The sequence below is a fragment of the Salvelinus sp. IW2-2015 genome, linkage group LG8, assembly GCF_002910315.2.
Source record: "Salvelinus sp. IW2-2015 linkage group LG8, ASM291031v2, whole genome shotgun sequence".
NCBI lineage: Eukaryota > Metazoa > Chordata > Actinopteri > Salmoniformes > Salmonidae > Salvelinus > Salvelinus sp. IW2-2015.
Window position 1 is genome coordinate 5,120,516 of NC_036848.1, and position 20,140 is coordinate 5,140,655.

A 20,140-nucleotide genomic window follows, 5' to 3' on the forward strand; every position below is an offset into this window, starting at 1 on the left:
CCTTGAGTGGTGTTCCCCTTGCTCTGCAAGGCCGTGGCTTTTGGGGAGCGATGGTAACGTCTGCTTCGAGGGTGGCTGTCTCGTTGTGTTCCAATGGTTCGAGCCCAGGTAGGAGCCAGGAGGAGGGACGGAAGCTATACTGTTACACTGGCAATACTTAAAGTTCCTATAAGAAACTTCAATAGTCAAAGGTAAGAAATACAAATTGGTATAGAAGAAATAGTCCTATAATTCCATAATAATAACTACAAACCTAAAACTTCTTACCTGGAATATTGAAGACTCTGTTAAAAAGGGAACCACCAGCTTTCATATGTTCTCATGTTCTGAGCAAGGAACTTAAACGTTAGCTTTCTTACATGGCACATATTGCACTTTTACTTTCTTCTCCAACACTTTGTTTTTGCATTATTTAAACCAAACTGAACATGTTTCATTATTTATTTGAGGCTAAATTGATTTTATTGATGTATTATATTAAGTTAAAATAAGTGTTCATTCAGTATTGTTGTAATTGTCATTATTACKAATAAGTTTTATTTAAATMTTTTAAATCGTCCAATTAATCGGTATCGGCTTTTTTTGGTCCTCCAATAATCGGTATCGGCGTTGAAAAATCATAATCGGTCGACCTCTAATGTATACACAGTGTTTAATTTCTTATAATTTTGGGGGGAGAAATTGCTGAATAGTCTTTCAACTTACTCTATAACAAAAAGACAGAATAAGTAGTATGCTTTAGGTGATATTTCTCTTTCTACAGACATTCTGTGCCATGAGTTCTTCTCCCCGAGGGAATGTCAGTAAACACATCGTCTCTGTCAGGACGGTAACCAAAACATCAAGTCAAGACATGCAGATGTCATTCAAACCCTTTAAAGAGATGCTTTTTCATGAATGATACTGTTGAGGTATTTTGACAAAACCAGTCTTTCAAAGAGGGTGGGAATTTGGTTTAGTTTCTTTAAATCCTTTGTTAGGACTTAGCAATATGATTGGCATGGCTCCGTGACATTACAAGCTTATGTTGCAGAAAACAGCTAAGGGTATAGGCTATAGTTCAGGGGTCTCCAACCTTTTCTAGCATGAGAGCTACTTTAAAAAAAGGAACATGTTGCGAGCTACTCTTTTTTTTTTATAGCTTTCTTTTTATAGCTTTCAAATAGGCATATTCTTCTCTTCTCCTCTTCCCAGCAAGTCTTCCCCGGGTCCTTGGTGCACAAGAGATGTGTTTTCTGCCAATATACCTGGTAAAATAATGGTTCATAAACGGTATTTGGCATGACAGTCCCATAAAAAAAAAATCWWWWTWWTTTTTTTTACTCTCAATATTACAATTATTAATAGAGAAACAACTGAAGGCCTCCCTAGTGGTGCAGTGGTCTAAGGCACTGCATCACTCGGGTTAGCTATGCCACTAGAGATCCTGGCAGCCGGCTGCGACCGGGATACCCTTGGGCGGCACACAATTGGCCCAACGTCGTCCGGGTTAGGGGAGGGTTTGACCGGCAGGGATGTTCTTGTCCCATCGCGCACTAGTGACTCCTGTGGCTGGCTGGGCGCAATGCACGCTGACATGGTTGCCAGGTGTACGGCGTTTCCTCCAACACATTGGTGAGGCTGGCTTCAGTGTTAAGCGAGCAGTGTGTCAAGAAGCAGTGTGGTTTGGCTGTGTTGTGTTTCAAAGGACTCACGGCTCTRGACCTTCGCCTTTCCCGAGTCCATACGGGAGTTGCAGCGATGGGACAATTGGATACCACGAAATTGGGGAAAAACAGGGGGGGGAATAATAATAAAAATAAACAACGGAAAAGGATGTTCTGAGTCCATGTCAATGCTTAAATCACATCAAAATACATTTCTTTAGGTCTTGAGTGTAATTCCCCTTTAATTGTGCACCTAGCAAGAGAGGAATGCGTTGGTCTAGCAGTGTTTATGCTGTTAGYCCTACTGCTGCAGCACGTCATGGCAGCTTGTAAAACAATGGCAACCCAATTGTTACAAATAATCCTAATATAGTTCTGTCAGGTAAGCCTACTTTGCAATTAACATGAACATTTAACTGAGAAGGTTTTTAGGGAAAGTCTTTCTCCCTACCCGCAAGATGGTTATCATTAGCACCGCTAACTGGCTACATCCAGAGTGATAGACAAACGTGCACACCAAACAGACAGGGACAATATTGCTGGAAATTAATTGGCAAGTATTGTGTTAGGTTTGGCTTTTTAAACCAATAGTGGCTAACCAGGGGTGGGATAATGTCAACGTGGCTTTGATTGGATAGTAGCCGGGAGTTTTGTGTTTATGACAGTTTGCATGTACTTTCAGAATTGATTAGCGAGCTACTCATAGGTGGCCGTGGAAATCACTGCGTAGCTCCTCTACTCACCTGTTGGAGACCGCTGTGTAGCTCCACACTGTTGGAGACCATGGCCTGTAGCTCACCTGTTTGAGACCCGGCCTGTAGCTCCACCTGTTGGAAGACCCTGCTGTAGCTCTACCTGGTTGGAGACCCTGCTGTAGTCTACCTGTGGAGACTGCTGTAGCTCACCTGTTGGAGACCCTGCTGTAGCTCTACACTGTTGGAGACCCTCTGTAGCTCCACCTTTTGGAGACCTGGCGGTAGTCTACTGCTGTTGGAGAACCTTGCCATCCTGATGGTAACAGTCCTTCTGAGACTTGCTTACTGCACTGGTGGAGACCTGCTGTACGCTCACCCTGTTGGAGACTCTGCTGTAGCTCTACCTGTTTGGAGACCGTTCTACTGTGGCGTGGTAGTCTATGCCTTTGGACAGCTAGCTCAGCCGTTGGAAGACTGTTCTCTCTGTAGACATGCTTAGGCTCACCTGTTGAGAACCCTGCTGTAGCCTCACATGGTTGAGGACCTGCTGTAGCTCCACCTGTTGGAGACCCTCTGCTGTTAGCTCCACCTGTGACCCTGCTTGTAGCCCACTGTGGAACCCTGCTGTAGCTCACCTTGTTGGAGACCCTGCTGTAGCTCACCTGTTGGAGACCTGCTGTAGTCCCACTGTTGGAGACCCTGCGTGTAAGGCTCCACCTGTTGAGACCCTGCTGTAGCTCACCTGTTGGAACCCTGCTGTAGCTCCACCTGTTGGAGACCCTGCTGTAGCTCACCTGTTGGAGACCCTGCTGTAGCTCCACCTGTGGAGACCCTGCCTGTAGCTCTACCTGCTGTAGCTCCACTGTTGGAGACCCTGCTGTAGCTCCACCTGTTGGAGACCTGCTGTGCTCCACCTGTGGAGACCCTGCTGTAGCCCAACCTGTTGCGAGACCCTGCTGTACTCTACCTGTTGGAGACCCTGCTGTAGCTCTACCTGTTGGAGACCTGCTGTAGCTCTACCTTTGAGACCCTGCTGTAGCGTCTACCTGTTGGAGACCCTGCCGTAGCTTACCTGCTGTAGCTCCACCTGTTGGAGACCCTGCTGTAGCTCACCTTGGAGACTGCTGTAGCTACCTGTTGGAGACCCTGCTGTAGCGCCACCTGTTGGAGACCCTGCTGTAGCTCTACCGTTGGACCCTGCTGTAGCTCTACCTGTTGAGACCCTGCTGTGCTCTACCTGTTGGAGACCCTGCTGTAGCTCCACCTGTTGGAGACCCTGCTGTAGCTCCACCTGTTGGAGACCCTGCTGTAGCTCCACCTGTTGGAGACCCTGCTGTAGCTCTACCTGTTGGAGACCCTGCTGTAGCTCCACCTGTTGGAGACCCTGCGTAGCTCTACCTGCTGTAAGCTCCACCTGTTGGAGACCCTGCGTAGCTCCACCTGTTGGAGACCCTGCTGTAGCTCCACCTGTTGGAGACCCTGCTGTAGCTCACCTGTTGGAGACCCTGCTGTAGCCACCTGTTGAGACCCTGCTGTAGCTCTACCTGTTGGAGACCCGCTGTAGCTCTACCTGTTGAGACCCTGCTGTAGCTCTACCTGTTGGAGACCCTGCTGTAGCTCCACCTGTTGGAGACCCTGCTGTAGCTCACCTGTTGGAGACCCTGCCGTAGTCTACCTGCTGTAGCTCCACTGTTGGAGACCCTGCTGTAGCTCTACCTGTTGGAGACCCTGCTGTAGCTCCACCTGTTGGAGACCCTGCCGTAGCTCTACCGCTGTAGCTCCACCTGTTGGAGACCCTGCTGTAGCTCTACCTGTTGGAGACCTGCTGTAGCTCCACCTGTTGGAGACCCTGCCGTAGCTCTACCTGCTGTAGCTCCACCTGTGGAGACCCTGCTGTAGCTCTACCTTGGAGACCCTGCTGTAGCTCCACCTGTGGAGACCTGCGCGTAGCTCTACCTGCGTAGCTCACCTGTTGGAGACCCTGCTGTAGCTCTACCTGTTGGAGACCCTGCTGTAGCTCCACCTGTTGGAGACCCTGCTACTCTACCTGCTGTAGCTCCACCTGTTGGAGACCCTGCTGTAGCTCTACCTGTTGGAGACCCTGCTGTAGCTCTACCTGTTGAGAACGCCTGCTAGCTCTACCTGTTGGAGACCCTGCTGTAGCTCTACCTGTTGGAGACCCTGCTGTAGCTCTACCTGTTGGAGACCCTGCGTAGTCCACCTGTTGGAGACCCCTGACGTAGCTTCTACCTGTTGGAGACCCCTGCTATATGCTGTCACATGCATTGTTGCTATTCAACAGGTTGTGACAGAAGGCCTCAGGCTGGAGAGATTGTTGCTTTATGGGGGGTTTCTCTGTCCTAGTAGCCATATTGCTGCTTCCCCGTCATCTAGTTCTGGATTGCTGCTTTCCCCGTCATCTAGTTCTGATGCTGCTTCCCGTCATCTAGTTCTGATGCTGCTTCCTCGTCATCTAGTTCTAATGCTGCTTCCCCGTCATCTAGTTCTGATGCTGCTTCCCCATCATCTAGTTCTGATGCTGCTTCCCCGTAATCTAGTTCTTAATGCTGCTTCCCCGTCATCTAGAGTTAATCTGGCAGAGCAGGGTTAGTGATGTCAGCATCTGGGATTCCAGAAGGTGACGGTTATTTTTAGCTGGCACAATGTTGTGTGCAGTGCACTGAGAGAGATTACATGTGCGAGTGTATGTGAGCGAGCGATTCAGTGAGCGAGTGAAAGTGAGCAGGGAAATGGAGAGGAAATGGAGAGCGGGAGAGAAAGAGAGAAATCCCACAGAGGTGCATACTAGATATTAAAAGGAAGAGAGGATAGAGAAGGGAGGAGGAATGGTGACACATCATATCATTTGTAGGTCAGTGTCTTTTACAAATTCATGTACCACTCATCTGTCCATCCAAAAATAATATTGGTTTCAGAGGAAGGAGACTAATATAATTTGGTGGTGCTTATATTTGTCCTATTTCACACATGTAAAAGTTGTATACAGTGCATTGGGGAAGGATTCAGACCCCTTCCCTTTTTCCACATTTTGTTACGTTACAGCCTTATTCTAAAATGGATAAAAACTTCTTCTTTTTTATTTTTAAAGATCTCTTCTTCTCTATATATATATAGAGAGAAAGAGATCTTTAAAAAAAGTATTAATATATATTTGCAAAAAACAGTTTTCTCTTTGTCATTATGGTATTGGTGTGTAAATGATGAGAATGTGTGTGTGTGTGTTGTGTGTTGTGTGTGTATATATATATATATATATATTTATATTACGTTACAGCCTTATTCAAAATGGATTTTTATTATAAATTTAAATTAATTAAATATATATATATTGATGAGAATGTGTTGTGTGTGTGTGTGCGCTGCGTGTATATATATATATGAGAGATCTAAAAAAATATAGTTTGGATCCATTTTAGAATAAGGCTGTAACGTAATACACACACACACACACAGCACACACACACACACACACACCACAGCACACACACACACAACCCACACACACACACACACACACACACACACACAACCATAATGACAAAGAGAAAACATTTTTTTGCAAATGTATATACATGGGGGCAAAAAGTATTTAGTCAGCCACCAATTGTGCAAGTTCTCCCACTTAAAAAGATGAGAGAGGCTGTAATTTTCATCATAGGTACACTTCAACTTGACAGACAAAATGAGAAAAAAATTCCAGAAAAATCACATTGTAGGATTTTTTATGGATTTATTTGCAAATTATGGTGGAAAATAAGTATTTGGTCAATAACAAAAGTTTCTCAATACTTTGTTATATACCCTTTGTTGGCAATGACAGAGGTCAAACGTTTTCTGTAAGTCTTCACAAGGTTTTCACACACTGTTGCTGTATTTTGGCCCATTCCTCCATGCAGATCTCCTCTAGAGCAGTGATGTTTTGGGCTGTTGCTGGGCAACACGGACTTTCAGCTCCCTCCAGGACCTTGAAATGTTTCTGCGAAGCCACTCCTTTGTTGCCCGGGCGGTGTGTTTGGGATCATTGTCATGCTGAAAGACCCAGCACGTTTCATCTTCAATGCCCTTGCTGAATGGTAGGCTTTGTTACTTTGGTCCCAGCTCTCTGCAGGTCATTCACTACTGGTGTGGTTCTGGGATTTTGCTCTCCGTTCTTGTGGATCATTTTGGACCCCACGGGGTGAGATCTTGCGTGGAGCCCCAGATCGAGGGAGATTATCAGTGGTCTGTATGTCTTCCATTTCTAATAATTGCTCCACAGTGATTCTTTCAAACCAAGCTGCTTACCTATGCATGATTCAGTCTTCAGCCTGGTGCAGGTCTTACAAATTTGTTCTGGTGTCCTTTGACAGCTCTTTGGTCTTGGCCATAGTGGAGTTTGGAGTGTGACTGTTTGAGGTTGTGGACAGGTGTCTTTATACTGATAACAAGTTCAAACACGTGCCATTAATACAGGTAACGAGTGGAGGACAGAAGAGCCTCTTAAAGAAGAAGTTACAGGTCTGTGAGAGCCAGAAATATTGCTTGTTGTGAGGTGACCAAATACTTATTTTCCACCATAATTTGCAAATTAAATTCATTAAAAATCCTACAATGTGATTTTCTGGATTTTTTCTCTCCAAATTTTGCCTGTCATAGTTGAAGTGTACCTATGAGAAAATTACAGGCCTCTCTCAACTTGCACAATGGTGGCTGACTAAATAATTTTTTGCCCCACTGTAACATATATTTTTTTAACAGAAATACCTGTATTACATAAGTATTCAGACCCTTTGCTATGATACTCAAAATTGAGCTCAGGTGCATTCTGTTTCCATTGATCATCCTTGAGATGTTTCTACAACTTGATTGGAGACCACCTGTGGTAAATTCAATTAATTGGACATGATTCGGAAAGGCAAACACCTGTCTATATAAAAGGTCCTACAGTTGACAGTGCATGCCAGAACAAAAACCAAGCTATGAGGTCAAAGGAATTGTCCGTAAAGCTCCAAGACAGGATTGTGTCGAGGCACAGATCTGGGGAAGGGTACCAAAACATTTCTGCAGCATTAAAGGCCCCCAAGAACACAGTGGCCTCCATCATTCATAAATGGAAGAAGTTTGGAACTAACAAGACTCTTCCTAGAACTGTCCACCTGGCTAAACTGAGCAAGAGATGGGGAAAACCTTCCAGAAGAGCAACCATCTTTGCAGAACTCCACCAATCAGGCCTTTATGATAGAGTGGCCAGACAGAAGCCACTCCTCAGTTATAGGCATGACAGCCTGCTTGGAGTTTGCCAAAAAGGCACCTAGAGGACTCTCAGACCATGAGAAACAAGTTTCTCTGGTCTGATGGAACCAAGGTTGAACTCTTTGGCCTGAATACCAAGCGTCACGTCTGGAGGAAAACTGTCACCATCCCTACGGTGAAGCATGGGTGGCAGCATCATGCTGTGGGGATGTTTTTCAGCTGCAGGTACTGGGAGACTAGTCAGGATCAAGGGAAAGATGAATGGAGAAAAGTACAGAGAGATCCTTGATGAAAACCTGCTCCATAGCGCTCAGGACCTCAGACAGAGGCAAAGTTTCACCTTCCAACAGGACAACAACCCTAAGCACACAGCCAAGACATCGCAGGAGTGGCTTTGGGACAAGTCTCTGAATGTCCTTGAGTGGCCCAGCCAGAGCCCGGACTTGAACCCGATCTAACATCTCTGGAGAAACCTGAAAATAGCTGTGCAGTGAGGCTCCTCATCCAACCTGACAGAGCTTGAGAGGATCTACAGAGAAAAATGGGAGAAACTCCCCAAATACAGGTGTGCCAAGCTTGTAGCATCATACCCAAAAAGACGAGGCTATAATCGCTGCCAAAGGTGCTTCAACAAAGTACTGAGTAAAGGTGATGTGATATTTACGTAATTTTTTTACTACATTTGTTAACATTTCAAAACATTAATGGGATATTGTGTGTTGATTGTTGATTGCTGAGAAAAACAACAACAATTGAATCAATTTTAGAATAAGGCTGTAACAAAATGGGAAAAACTCTCCCTGAGACGCCCTCGGACAGTAGGGTCCAAGCCAGGGTCTGCCATTATCAACGGCAACCTTGGAGCAATTAGGGTRAAGTSCCTTGCTCAAGAGCACATCAATATATTTTTTACCTTGTCGGCTRGGGAATTCGTAGTAGCAACCTATGGGTTACTGGCCGAACACTCTAAACCGCTACCTGCTGGCCTTCATATCTAGCAGAGTACTGCGGGTTGATTCTTCTCTCCAAGTTGAATAAATGTCAAAACAATGTAATGACTAAAACAGGAGCTTGGGAACATTACCCATCCTAAAGCGGTATCATATCTATCACCCTATCATTCCTGTTTCTCGGACTACATGTAGTGGATTTCCTTTAGCAGACATCAACGTTACACACTAGCACCCTGACTACACTGCTCGCGTTGCAAAATAAATTTAGAAATCTGTATTATTCAATTATTGCACCCACTCTGCTCGCGAGCGTCTGCGTTGCCAATGACTAAAATACAAGTCAGTTCTATTTGTGATGCAGATCGCGCTGCAAGTCCTGCCTCTCCCATCTCCTCATTGGTTTATAGAAGCAGATACTCATGTGCCATCTCCTCATTGGCTATACCCATGTGGGTGATTGAAAGACAAACTGTGTTGTCGGTCGTCGTGGTAGTACTATGAAAGTTTAGATGCCAATCACCATATAAGTTCAAAGAAAATAAGAAAAAGCCTGGATGGAGGAGAGATGACTAGAAACGATTCGGTTGACCGTTTTATGTGTGGATTAATTGTCGGAGTAGYGGACCGTGTGAATTTCAGGTAAAATAACAACTCAATGTTTATATCCCAGGACAAATTAACTAGCTAAATTGCCATAAATGTTTAATGCTTTTCGACCTGTCCCCAAATTAATGTAATTGGTTCAGAGTTGGTTTTGATATTTTAACTTGTGTGTCGTGATCGCATTTGGTGTGGGGGGACAAAATTAATTTATGCACGATGGCATTTACTTGCCAAGTGCTCTTAAAAGCTCTCCCCACAGTCAGAAGTTTACTTTACAAAACCATGAGGAAAGAGGAGGCTTAAAACCATGAGGGGAGGCTTAAAACCATGAGGAAAGGGGAGGCTTAAAKRRAWGWMMAAAGMGGAGGTTTAAAAACCATGAGGAAAGAGGAGGCTTAAAAACCATGAGGAAAGGGGAGGCTTAAAACCATGAGGAAAGGGGAGGCTTAAAACCATGAGGAAAGGGGAGGTTTAAAAACCATGAGGAAAGGGGAGGTTTAAAAACCATGAGGAAAGGGGAGGTTTAAAAACCATGAGGAAAGAGGAGGCTTAAAAATCATGAGGAAAGAGGAGGCTTAAAACCATAAGGAAAGAGGAGGCTTAAAACCATGAGGAAAGAGGAGGCTTAAAAGACAGGCAGCTTTTCCTTTGAGGTTCTCTTCTACACTAGATACATACAGGTCAGAGACAAGGACATACTGTACAGTATATATACAGCAGTATGTAGACACCCCTTCAAATGAGTGGATCCGGCTATTTCAGCCACACCCGTTGCTGACAGGTGTATAAAATCGAGCACACAGCAATGCAATCTCCATAGACAAACATTGGCAGTAGAATGGTCTTACTGAATAGCTCAGTGACTTTCATTGTGGCACCGTCATAGGATGCCACCTTTCCAACTAGTCAGTTCATCAAATACCTGGCCTGCTAGAGCTGCCCCGGTCAACTGTAAGTACTGTTATTGTGAGGTGGAAACATCTAGGAGCAACAATGGCTCAGCCGCGAAGTAGTAGGTCACACAAGCTCACAGAACGGGACCGCCGAGTGCTGAAGCGTGTAGCGCGTAAAAATAATCTGTCCTCGGTTGCAACCCTCACTACAGAGTTCCAAACTGCTTCTGGAAGCAATGTCAGCATAAGAACTGTTTTTCGGGAGCTTCATGAAATTAGTTTCAAAGGCCGAGCAGCCGCACTCAAGCCTAAAATCACCACGCGCAGCGCCAAGCGTCGGCTGAAGTGGTGTAATGCTTGTCGCTATTGGACTCTGGAGCAGTGGAAATGCYTTCTGTGGAGTGACCACGCTTCACCATCTGGCAGTCCGACAAACTAATCTGCGTTTGGCGGATGCCAGGGGAACACTACCTGTCCGAATGCATAGAGCCAACTGTAATGTTTGGTGGGGGAGGAATAATAGTCTGTGGTTGGTTTTGATCCTGTCAGGCTTTGCATGTTTCGGGCTAGGCCCCTTAGTTCTAGTGAAGGGAAATCTTAACTTTACAGCATACAATGACATTCTAGACGATTCTGTGCTTCCAATTTTGTGGCAACAGTTTGGCGAAGGCCCTTTCCTGTTTCAGCATGACAATGCCCCCGTGCACAAAGAGAGGTCCATACAGAAATGTTTTGTCGAGATCGGTGTGCAGGAACTGGACTGGCCTGCACAGAGCCCTGACCTCAACCTCATCYAAAACCTTTGGGATGAATTAGAACGTTGACTGCGAGCCAGGCCTAATCGCCCAACATCAGTGCCCGACCTCACTAATGCTCTTGTGGCTGAATGGAAGCAAGTCCCCGCAGCAATGTTCCAACATCTAGTGGAAAGCCTTCCCGGAAGAGTGAAGSCTATTATAGCGGCAAAGGGGGGACCAACTCCGTATTAATGCCCATGATTTTGGAATGAGATGTTCAATGTCCACATACACTACATGACCAAAAGTATGTCTGACACATACACCCACAGAGACACCCACAACTTCGCTAATGGATTTGGGACAACATCCAAAAATGCCCCATAGTCTTTCTGTACAATGTAATGTTGAATGATAGCCAGGTGAGATAGGAAGGAACTTCGAAAAACCCTGACTTCCTCGGTCTTCGGGTTCATGTTCTAATTTTCCCCTTGAAGCTGAATTCAGCTGACACACAATAAAAGCTTCGGATGCATTTCTGCCTSTGGAACGTTCATAGTTTACGTTGCAATGACAAATGCATTTACTTGAATTGTATATGTTCTTTGCAGTGAAAGGCCAGGGAACAAGCCAATATTCATGCACCAAACCAATCAACGGCCCAGGAATCTTTGAGCTTTGGGATGGAGAACCATGATACTATCAGAACCAGATATTTTGTCCCCATGTAAAACCCATGAGAGAACTAATGACATTAGAGAACATTAAGACTGAGCACAAGGTCCAGCTTAGCTGCAGCTCCCGCTCTGGCCACTAAGGCTACGTCCAAAAGGACACCCTATACCCTACATAGAGCTGTACTTCTGACCAGAGCCTTATGAGCCCTGGTCAAAAGCACTGCACTATATAGGGAATAGGGAGCGATGTGGGACGAACCCAAAGCGGAGGGTGTTTATCTCTAAACAATGCCTGTGATTGTGACTGAACCTCTAATGCTGCTACAGCCTGTGAGACAAGGTCTATGGTTAAGGCCATAAGTCAACCCCTTACTACAATCCACCGGCTTCTTACCACCACTGGTTCATATGATGCCTTCATACGCCAAGGAATAGTTTAGTCGTGGTTACTCTGCCAAATGGCTGAAATTCATATCTATGATAATGTATTATTCATTTGTAGTGCCCTGTGTTTTGGCTAGTCATGTCACATGACCTGGAGTTMAACCTTTATTTAAAGCTTTTTCATCAAACTGTCCCCTTTTCTTTTTATGTAAGATGGTCCAGCGCCATCCTCAGACATTTGCTTTCAATTGTAATTTCTGGAAAAGGCTTAAAATAAAGTTTAAAATCCAGGTTATGGGACATGATTAACCAAAACACAGGGCCCTATTCATTTAATATGCGTGAATATTCTCTTGTTATTGTTTACTTTGTCGAGTTGCATCATGTAGCTCAGCTGCCAGGATGTTGTATTGTGTAAGCCTATTCTTCCTATTTGAAAAGCTACTGTAGCTGCTGGCTCTCAGACTGTCCACTGCTGACGCACACAGAAAACCCTCGACCAACAAAATTGAGCAAAAATGGTTCTGTCTCTGTCTCCCCGGTCATTTATTCTAATTTGAGGTATTTTTCCTCCAATTCATATTCATTTCCAATAATGGCCATGTCATTTACCCTCTGACCCGRTGTGTTGCTAGGAAACTTGAAGAGGCCTTGAATCAATGTACGTCTTGGCGGTCCTCGGCTCAAACTCCATTCAGCCTTTCTCTATGGGCTCGTTCAGGCTGAAAATACTCAGGCTCTCCTTTTCTCTGCCTAAGCAAACTGATTGGAGACGTTCTCAGGCCCCCTAACATGCATCCCAGCTCCATCGGTTTGTGTCAGCTCTGCTCCCCACATTAACAAGAAGTAATTAAATCAACCCTGAGGTTCGGCACGCTTAAAAAATTATTAGGATGGAGGAAACAAAACAGAACATCCTGGCACTGTGCGTTGTAGAGTGGCAATGCATTCTGGGGTTTGTGGTTAGCAGGGGGACTACATCTTCTGCTGAAAAGAAACGCGGGAGGTTGTCTTTTTCCTTTGATAAGCTACGAGGCCTACTGCTGAATATTAATCAGACAAGGCCAATAGGGCCCTCTCTCTCTGTCTTTTCATTATTAAAATTAGCTGTTTAACCAACAATGAAACGTCATGGTTAAAATAACCCTTGCATATTGTAGGCTATTTTCTCTCTGGCACAGGTGATTGCCTGTATTTTAAATGCTGTTTCCCAAGCATTACAAGCATGTTTAGCTCGTGTCGTCTGACCCTGGTCCTGCCCGGTCCAATTGTTTCTCATCAGCCAAGATTCAGACAAAGGCCTCTGCACTGTCTGATTTAACCCTAGATCTGATCAGCTTGCTGAATCATACCAACTAACTCAGCCTTTTGACACAATGCTACCATTCCAGACTGATGTTCAGCCGTTAAGATACTATCATGAAAAATCATGGTGGTAAAAATACAGTGATGTCATCATGTGATATTGCTGGGCCCATCTATAATAACAGAGACACATTGTAATTTGTAAAGCAAATAATAGGTTGACATATTTCAAGACAAACAAGTACCCCGCCTGGAAAAATGTAAACTCCAACATCATCACACCTTACTACAGTACAAACAGCAACACAGAATGAGCCGTAGTAGCTAGCTCCATGTCGACGGAGCAGAGACTGACAGACCCACCTGATGTCATGTAGCCCCGGGGGGACTGGCAGATGTACTGAGGGGGGTAGTGTTTGTGGAGGCGGTAGTCCTTCTCGCTGCGGGACCGGGTGCGTTCCGAGGCCCGGTCCGAGAAATCTGAGCTGGGCCAGGCCCGACGCAGGGTGGTGCTCTGTGTCTTCTTCATGGGGAGGCAGGGAGGGAGGGAGGGCTAGGCTGACCTCCTGAGGGTTGTTGATACCCCCGTCCCCACATCCACCCTGAGGGAGGGCTACACCTCTGCCCAGGTCAGGCTGGAGACATGGAAGCAGGCAGCTAGATCACTGGAATACTATTACTCTCCCTCCTCCTCTATCCCGCCGTCTCTCTCCCTGCTACAAACACACACACACACACTCAAGGCACGATCTCACAGACAAACCGTGGTAACGCTAGCTGCTTGGCTGAATGCTGTGGGAAGGTCTCCTTCCTTTTCCTTGAGTGATCCAAAAGCAGAGGAAGCGTCCAGCGATGCATTACCTTCCTCCGTCTGCCATTAATCCAGGCTTCCAGCCTCCAGCTTCAGTGTGACCAGAGACAAATGAACACTGGGGGGTGGGGGGGTTCGGGGCTGGGGGTAGTGGGGCAGCGTGAGAGACCCCGAAATCCAGACAATAGCTCAATTCAGTGCGGGAGGGAGGGCTTGGCTAACCACGAGCCGCGAACACAAAAGAGGCCAAACAGATGAGATCTGCAGCCAGGGGAGGGCTGTCCAGAGCCAGTGTCACTCACCGTCTCCCTGGACTCCCAGAGAAAAGGACGGGAAGCTCTGTGCCGTGCCGTTGGCCCTGCGCCAAGCCAAACAGCACATGAACAAACAAAACCCCAACCCTCCTCTCCTCTAATCAAAATCCAATCAGGGAAATCTGTGAAGCCAAAGTGCAAAAAAATAAACYCTTCTTCATCAGTAGCAGGCGATCCCCTGTTAAAACTGGTCCATCCACAGCTCTCTCTCCTTCAGAAAGGGTGTGTAGTGAGCGAGCGTATCTATGCTCTGTCTGCGCGTGTGTGGATGGATGATGGAGGATGGGAGCTTGATACATATGAGCGAGGATAAGAAAAACACACGGGTGCGRAGGGAAGAAAACCACCCAGCCAGTGTGTATGAGCAGAAAGCAATGACTTTCTCCTTTCCTTTGTATTCCTGTTTTTCTCCTCCAACCCTCAGTGCGGCAGTCTCTCTCCCTCTCTCTTAAAGCAGTCTCTCGCTCTCCTTTACAGCTCTCTCTCTCTCTCTCTCTCTGCTGCTCGCTTGCCGGCTGTGTTGTTGTCCTGAACGTCTCCTCTGCTCACAGATCCGGCTGCTCTGGAAGAGGAGTGGGTAGGGGAGGGAGGGAGTCAGGGAGGGAGGGAGGGGGAGCAGGAAGCAAGTCAGTCAGCCCCCTGTCCCATGCCAATGGAGGAGCTGTCTTGCGTTAGACTCGCTGATCCTGTCAGGCTTTGCATTTCAATGTTGAAACCCCCTTTAGGCTCCCTCAGCCCCCCTGGCTCCCAGCCCAGCCTATGAGTGAAGAGCTGGATGGTTATTAACATACAAAGCTGTACAATTTATAGCAACTCTGCCTCAAGTCGTAACCTCTTCCACCTCAGAAGGAGAAAGAAAACTTATCGGCTGCTCCTGCTAAAAGACACTGTCCTGCTGCTTTTGCTTTCTCTCCACTCTGTGAGCTCTCGTTCCCCCTCTTCTTCCTATCCTCCCTCCTCTGCTCAGGGTCATCCGCAGGGTCCCCACGATTTCCACTCACTCGTTAGGGTTCAGTCCAACAGCTGCAGTAGCAATTCCTCAGGAATGAGAGTTTGAGAGATAATTCCACGACAGCAAGGCGGCAGGGAGTGGAGTGGGCTGGCTGGAAGAATTGGAGCCTCTCTCTCGTTTCTCTCTCCCTCGTTTCTCTCTCTCCGTCTCTGTGAGCTTGATCAGTAGCCTCTCATCCTCAGGACGATGTGTTGTCTCTCAGAGATGGAGTTTGTCTCCATCCAGACAGAGACTCCAGCCAGCCCACCAGCTCAGAGTGAGAGCAGAACACCTCCGCTCCACAACCTCTCCCCAACCTCTCCACATCAGGAATACGATGACAGCTAGCGAGAGGCAGGAGACAAATTCTACGTACGCTCAAAATATAAATCAAGATGCACTAAAGTGCACTGTGTTCACCAATGTTCACATAAAGTGCAGGCAGGGCAAGAGGTATTTCAGAGTTAGCCTGGATTGCAGGATAGTCTGTGTTTCATTGAAATCCATTGAAGAAACATGAGAAATGGTATATTCCCCTCTGCGCTAGAACTGGGAAATATATTGAATTAATTTGAATTAATGTTTGTTACGCGATATTCCAAATGCCTGTAAAGCAAAAACATTCAAAAATGTTGATCTATATTGTGAATCGCCCATATGTTAGAAAACAATTTAGATATGATTTTTAAGCCATATCGCCCAGCCCTACTCTGAGCCAACCATTAATCTCATTCTCTAATTTGTCCAATAAAATGAGGTCAAAGTTCACTGTTTGGGAATAAAGACAACTTCTCCACCATATTTCCTCTGTAGGAATGGCCCAGCTGGACAATAATGTGACTGTTCTTTTGGCTGTGGCTAAGTCAGTCACAGATTAAAGGAAGAATCAAAATACAGTGCGTTCAGAAAGTATTCACACCCCTTGACTTTTTCCACATTTTGTTCTGTTACAGCCCAAATTTAAAATGGTAAAAAATATATAAAAATCCACAATGGCCCACACACACACACACACACACACACACAATACCCCATAATGTCAAAGTAGAATTATGTTCTTCAAAATGTTGACAAATTAATTAAAAAGGAAAATCTGAAATGTCTTGAGTCAACATATATTAAACCCCTTTTTTATAGCAATCCTAAATACGTTCAGGAGTAAACATTTGCTTAACAAGTCACATAATATGTTGCATAACAGTGTCTCTCTCTCGGAGGACCTGAGCCCTAGGACCATGCCTCAGGACTACCTGGCATGATGACTCCTTGCTGCCCCCAGTCCACCTGGCCGTGCTGCTGCTCCAGTTTCAACTGTTCTGCCTGCGGCTATGGAACCCTGACCTGTTCACCGGACGTGCTACCTGTCCCAGACCTGCTGTTTTCAACTCTCTAGAGACAGCAGGAGCGGTAGAGATACAATCAATAATCGGCTATGAAAAGCCAACTGACATTTACTCCTGAGGTGCTGACCTGTTGCACCCTCGACAACTACTGTGATTATTATTAATTAATTGACCATGCTGGTCATTTATGAACATTTTAAACATCTTGGCCATGTTCTGTTATAATCTCCACCGCGGCACAGCCAGAAGAGGACTGGCCACCCCTCATACCAGTTAATTGCCAGGTTTAGAGCTTCCAAGCCTGTTCTATTCATTATATTTATCCAAGATGGCTTAGCAGTTCAGACGTCATTTCTGTTTCGTATTGTCGTGTCCTGTATATATATATATTTACACCTTTCTTCGCATATCTTTTTATATATTTATTATCCAAGAACTCAACTACAAAGCTTTCCTGCAAAAGCTTTCCTGCAACCCGCTTCACCAATTACAAAAAAGTATTATTTACCTCAAATCTGAAAATCCACCGTGGAAGCTAGCCAGGGGCTAATTCAGAAGCTAGCCAGAAAGCTAACCAGAAGATATCCGATAGCTAGCCAGAAGCTAATCTGTAGCTGCCCAGAAATAAGCCGGTTTGCTGGCTAGCGTTGGTGTTTCAGCTGCCCACGTTTGTGTCATCAGCTATTCCTTTAGCTCGATAATCTACCGGCACTTTGTGCAACGCGTCTCGGACCGGAGCATTCCGGGACTTTTTTTCTCTCAGTTTCCCCGGATTTCAGCCGCAGGCTCTGGACATTTGCACCTTGATTTCGCAGCTAGCTAGCTGCAAACCGTGTGACTATTGGCTTACGTCGATCCCGGAGCAAACTCAAATCATTCCGGAGCTAGCCAGCTGAGGAGTTCCATCAGCCATTCCTGGGCTAGTCACCTATCCGGACCGTTTTTTTTTTTTGTTGCCGCAGATACGGAGCCCCACCGGGCCTTCACGACTGACTGCCGACATTATCTGCCCGAGGGAGTTATCCAACTGGCACCTCCGTCCGACGTTACCTGAACGCTCATCTGGGGCCCGCTAATCGTTAGCTGTCTTATCGGCTGCTATCTGAATAAGTATATCGGACAATTATCATTATTATTTTTATTTATTTTTTCTTGGGTCACTATATCTATTTTGCCATTTGGATTGATCCCCTCTACCACACGGAACCCCACTAACCTACCGACGGAAACGCACGAGGTATCTACAAATAGACCTCCATCCTATGCTATCTTGCTACCGTGATAGCCATCTACCCGGCCAGCTGTCTGGATCGCCGGTGACCCCAACCAACCTCTACTCACTGGACCCTTATTGATCACTCGATTAAGCATGCCTCTCCTTAATGTAAATATGCCTTGTCCATTGCTGTTCTGGTTAGTGTTTATTGGCTTATTTCACTGTAGAGCCTCTAGCCCTGCTCACTATACATATCCAACCTCTCAGTTCCACCACCCACATATGCGATGACATCACCTGGTTTCAATGATGTTTCTAAGAGACAATATCTCTCTCATCATCACTCAATACCTAGGTTTACCTCCACTGTATTCACATCCTACCATACCTTTGTCTGTACATTATTTTTAAGCTATTTTATCGCCCCAGAAACTTCTTTTACTCTCTGCTCTAGAAGTTCTAGACGACCAATTCTCATAGCTTTTAGCCGTACCCTTATCCTAGCTTCCTCCTCTGTTCCTCTGGGTGATGTAGAGTTGAATCCAGGCCCTCCTGCAGTACCTAGCTCCACTCCTATTCCCCAGCGCTCTCTTTTGGATGACTTCTGTAACCCGTAATAGCCTTGCTTTCATGTGTTAAGAATTAGAAGCCTCCTCCCTAAGTTTGTTTTGTTCACTGCTTTGCACACTCTGGCCAACCGGATGTTTTAGCCGTGTCTGAATCCTGGCTTAGAAAGACCACCAGAAAATTCTGACATTTTCATCCCCAACTACAAGATTTTTTCAGACAAGATAGAACGGCCAAAAGGGGGCGGTGTTGCAATTCTACTGCAAGATTGCTGCAGAGTTTCTTTTACTAATCCTAGGTCTGTTCCCAAACAATTTGAACTTCTATCTTTTAAAAATCCAACCTCTCTAAAAACAAGTCTCTCACCGTTGCCGCCTGCTATAGACCACCCTCTGCCCCCAGCTGTGCTCTGGACACTATAATGTGAACTGATTGCCCCATCTATCTTCAGAGCTCGTGCTGCTAGGCGACCTAAATTTGAACATGCTTAACACCCAGCCACCCTACAATCTAAGCTTGATGCTACCAATCTCACAACAAATTATCATGAACCTACCAGGTACCACCCAATTCCGTAAACACGGGTACCCTCATAGATATCATCCTAACAAACTTGCCCTCCAAATACACCTCTGCTGTTTTCACCAAGATCTCAGCGATCACTGCCTCATTGCCTGCATCCGTAATGGGTCAGGCGGTCAACGACGATTCCACTCATCACTGTCAAACGCTCCCTGAAACACTTCAGCGAGCAGGCCTTTCTAATCGACCTGGCCGAGGTATCCTGGAAGGATTATTGATCTCATCCCGTCAGTAGAGGTATGCCTGGACATTTTTTAAAAATGCCTTCCTCACCATCTTGAATAAGCATGCCCCATTCAAGAATTTAGAACCAGGAAACAGATATAGCCCTTGGTTCTCTCCTGACCTGACTGCCCTTAACCAACAGAAAAACATGCCTTATGGCGTTCTGATTAACATCGAACACCCCCGTGATATGCAACTTTTAGGGAAAGCTAGAAACCAATATACACAGGCAGTTAGAAAAGCCAAGGCTAGCTTTTTCAAGCAGAAATTTGCTTCCTGCAACACAAATTCAGAAAAGTTCTGGGACACTGTAAAGGTCCAGTGGAGAATAAGAACACCTCCTCCCAGCTTCCAACTGCTCTGAAGATAGGAAACACTGTCACCCCACCGACAAATCCACTATAATTGAGAAATTCAATAAGCATTTTTCTACGGGCTGGCCATGCTTTCCACCTGGCTACCCCTACCCCGGACAACAGCACTGCCCTCCCTCTGCTACTCGCCCAAGCCTTCCCCATTTCTCTTTCTCCCAAATACAGTCAGCTGAATGTTCTAAAAGAGCTGCAAAATCTGGACCCTTACAAATCAGCCGGGCTAGATATCTGGACCCCTTTTCTTCTAAAACTATCTGCTGAAATTGTTGCCACCCCTATACTACCTTTTTCATCTCTTCGTGTCGTCTGAGATTCCCAAAGATTGGAAAGCAGCTTGCGGTTATCCCCTCTTCAAAGGGGGGACACTCTTCTTGACCCTAACAGCTACAGACCTATTTCTATCCTACCCTGCCTTCTAAGGTCTTCGAAAGCCAAGTCAACAAACAGATTACCGACCATTTCGAATCCCACCATACCTTCTCCGCTATGCAATCTGGGTTTCAGAGCTGGTCATGGTGCACCTCAGCCACGCTCAGGTCATAAACGATATCTTAACGGCGCATCGATAGGA

At 45.8% G+C, this 20,140-nt stretch overlaps 1 protein-coding gene across 3 annotated transcripts in view; it reads right to left on the bottom strand.

Moving 5' to 3' along the window:
• Positions 1 to 20,140, bottom strand: part of LOC111967301 (storkhead-box protein 2) — a 129,234-nt gene that overhangs the window by 62,324 nt on the left and 46,770 nt on the right. Inside the window, exon 1 of one of the 3 annotated variants that reach the window (XM_023992223.2) lies at positions 13,510 to 14,823. The exons of the other annotated variants lie outside the window; for them this stretch is intronic. Within the exon in view, the coding sequence (XP_023847991.1) occupies positions 13,510 to 13,675 (166 nt within the window). The 5' untranslated portion in view covers positions 13,676 to 14,823. Of the gene's footprint in view, positions 1 to 13,509; positions 14,824 to 20,140 lie in introns of those variants that run through there. 3 annotated transcript variants of the gene reach the window in all.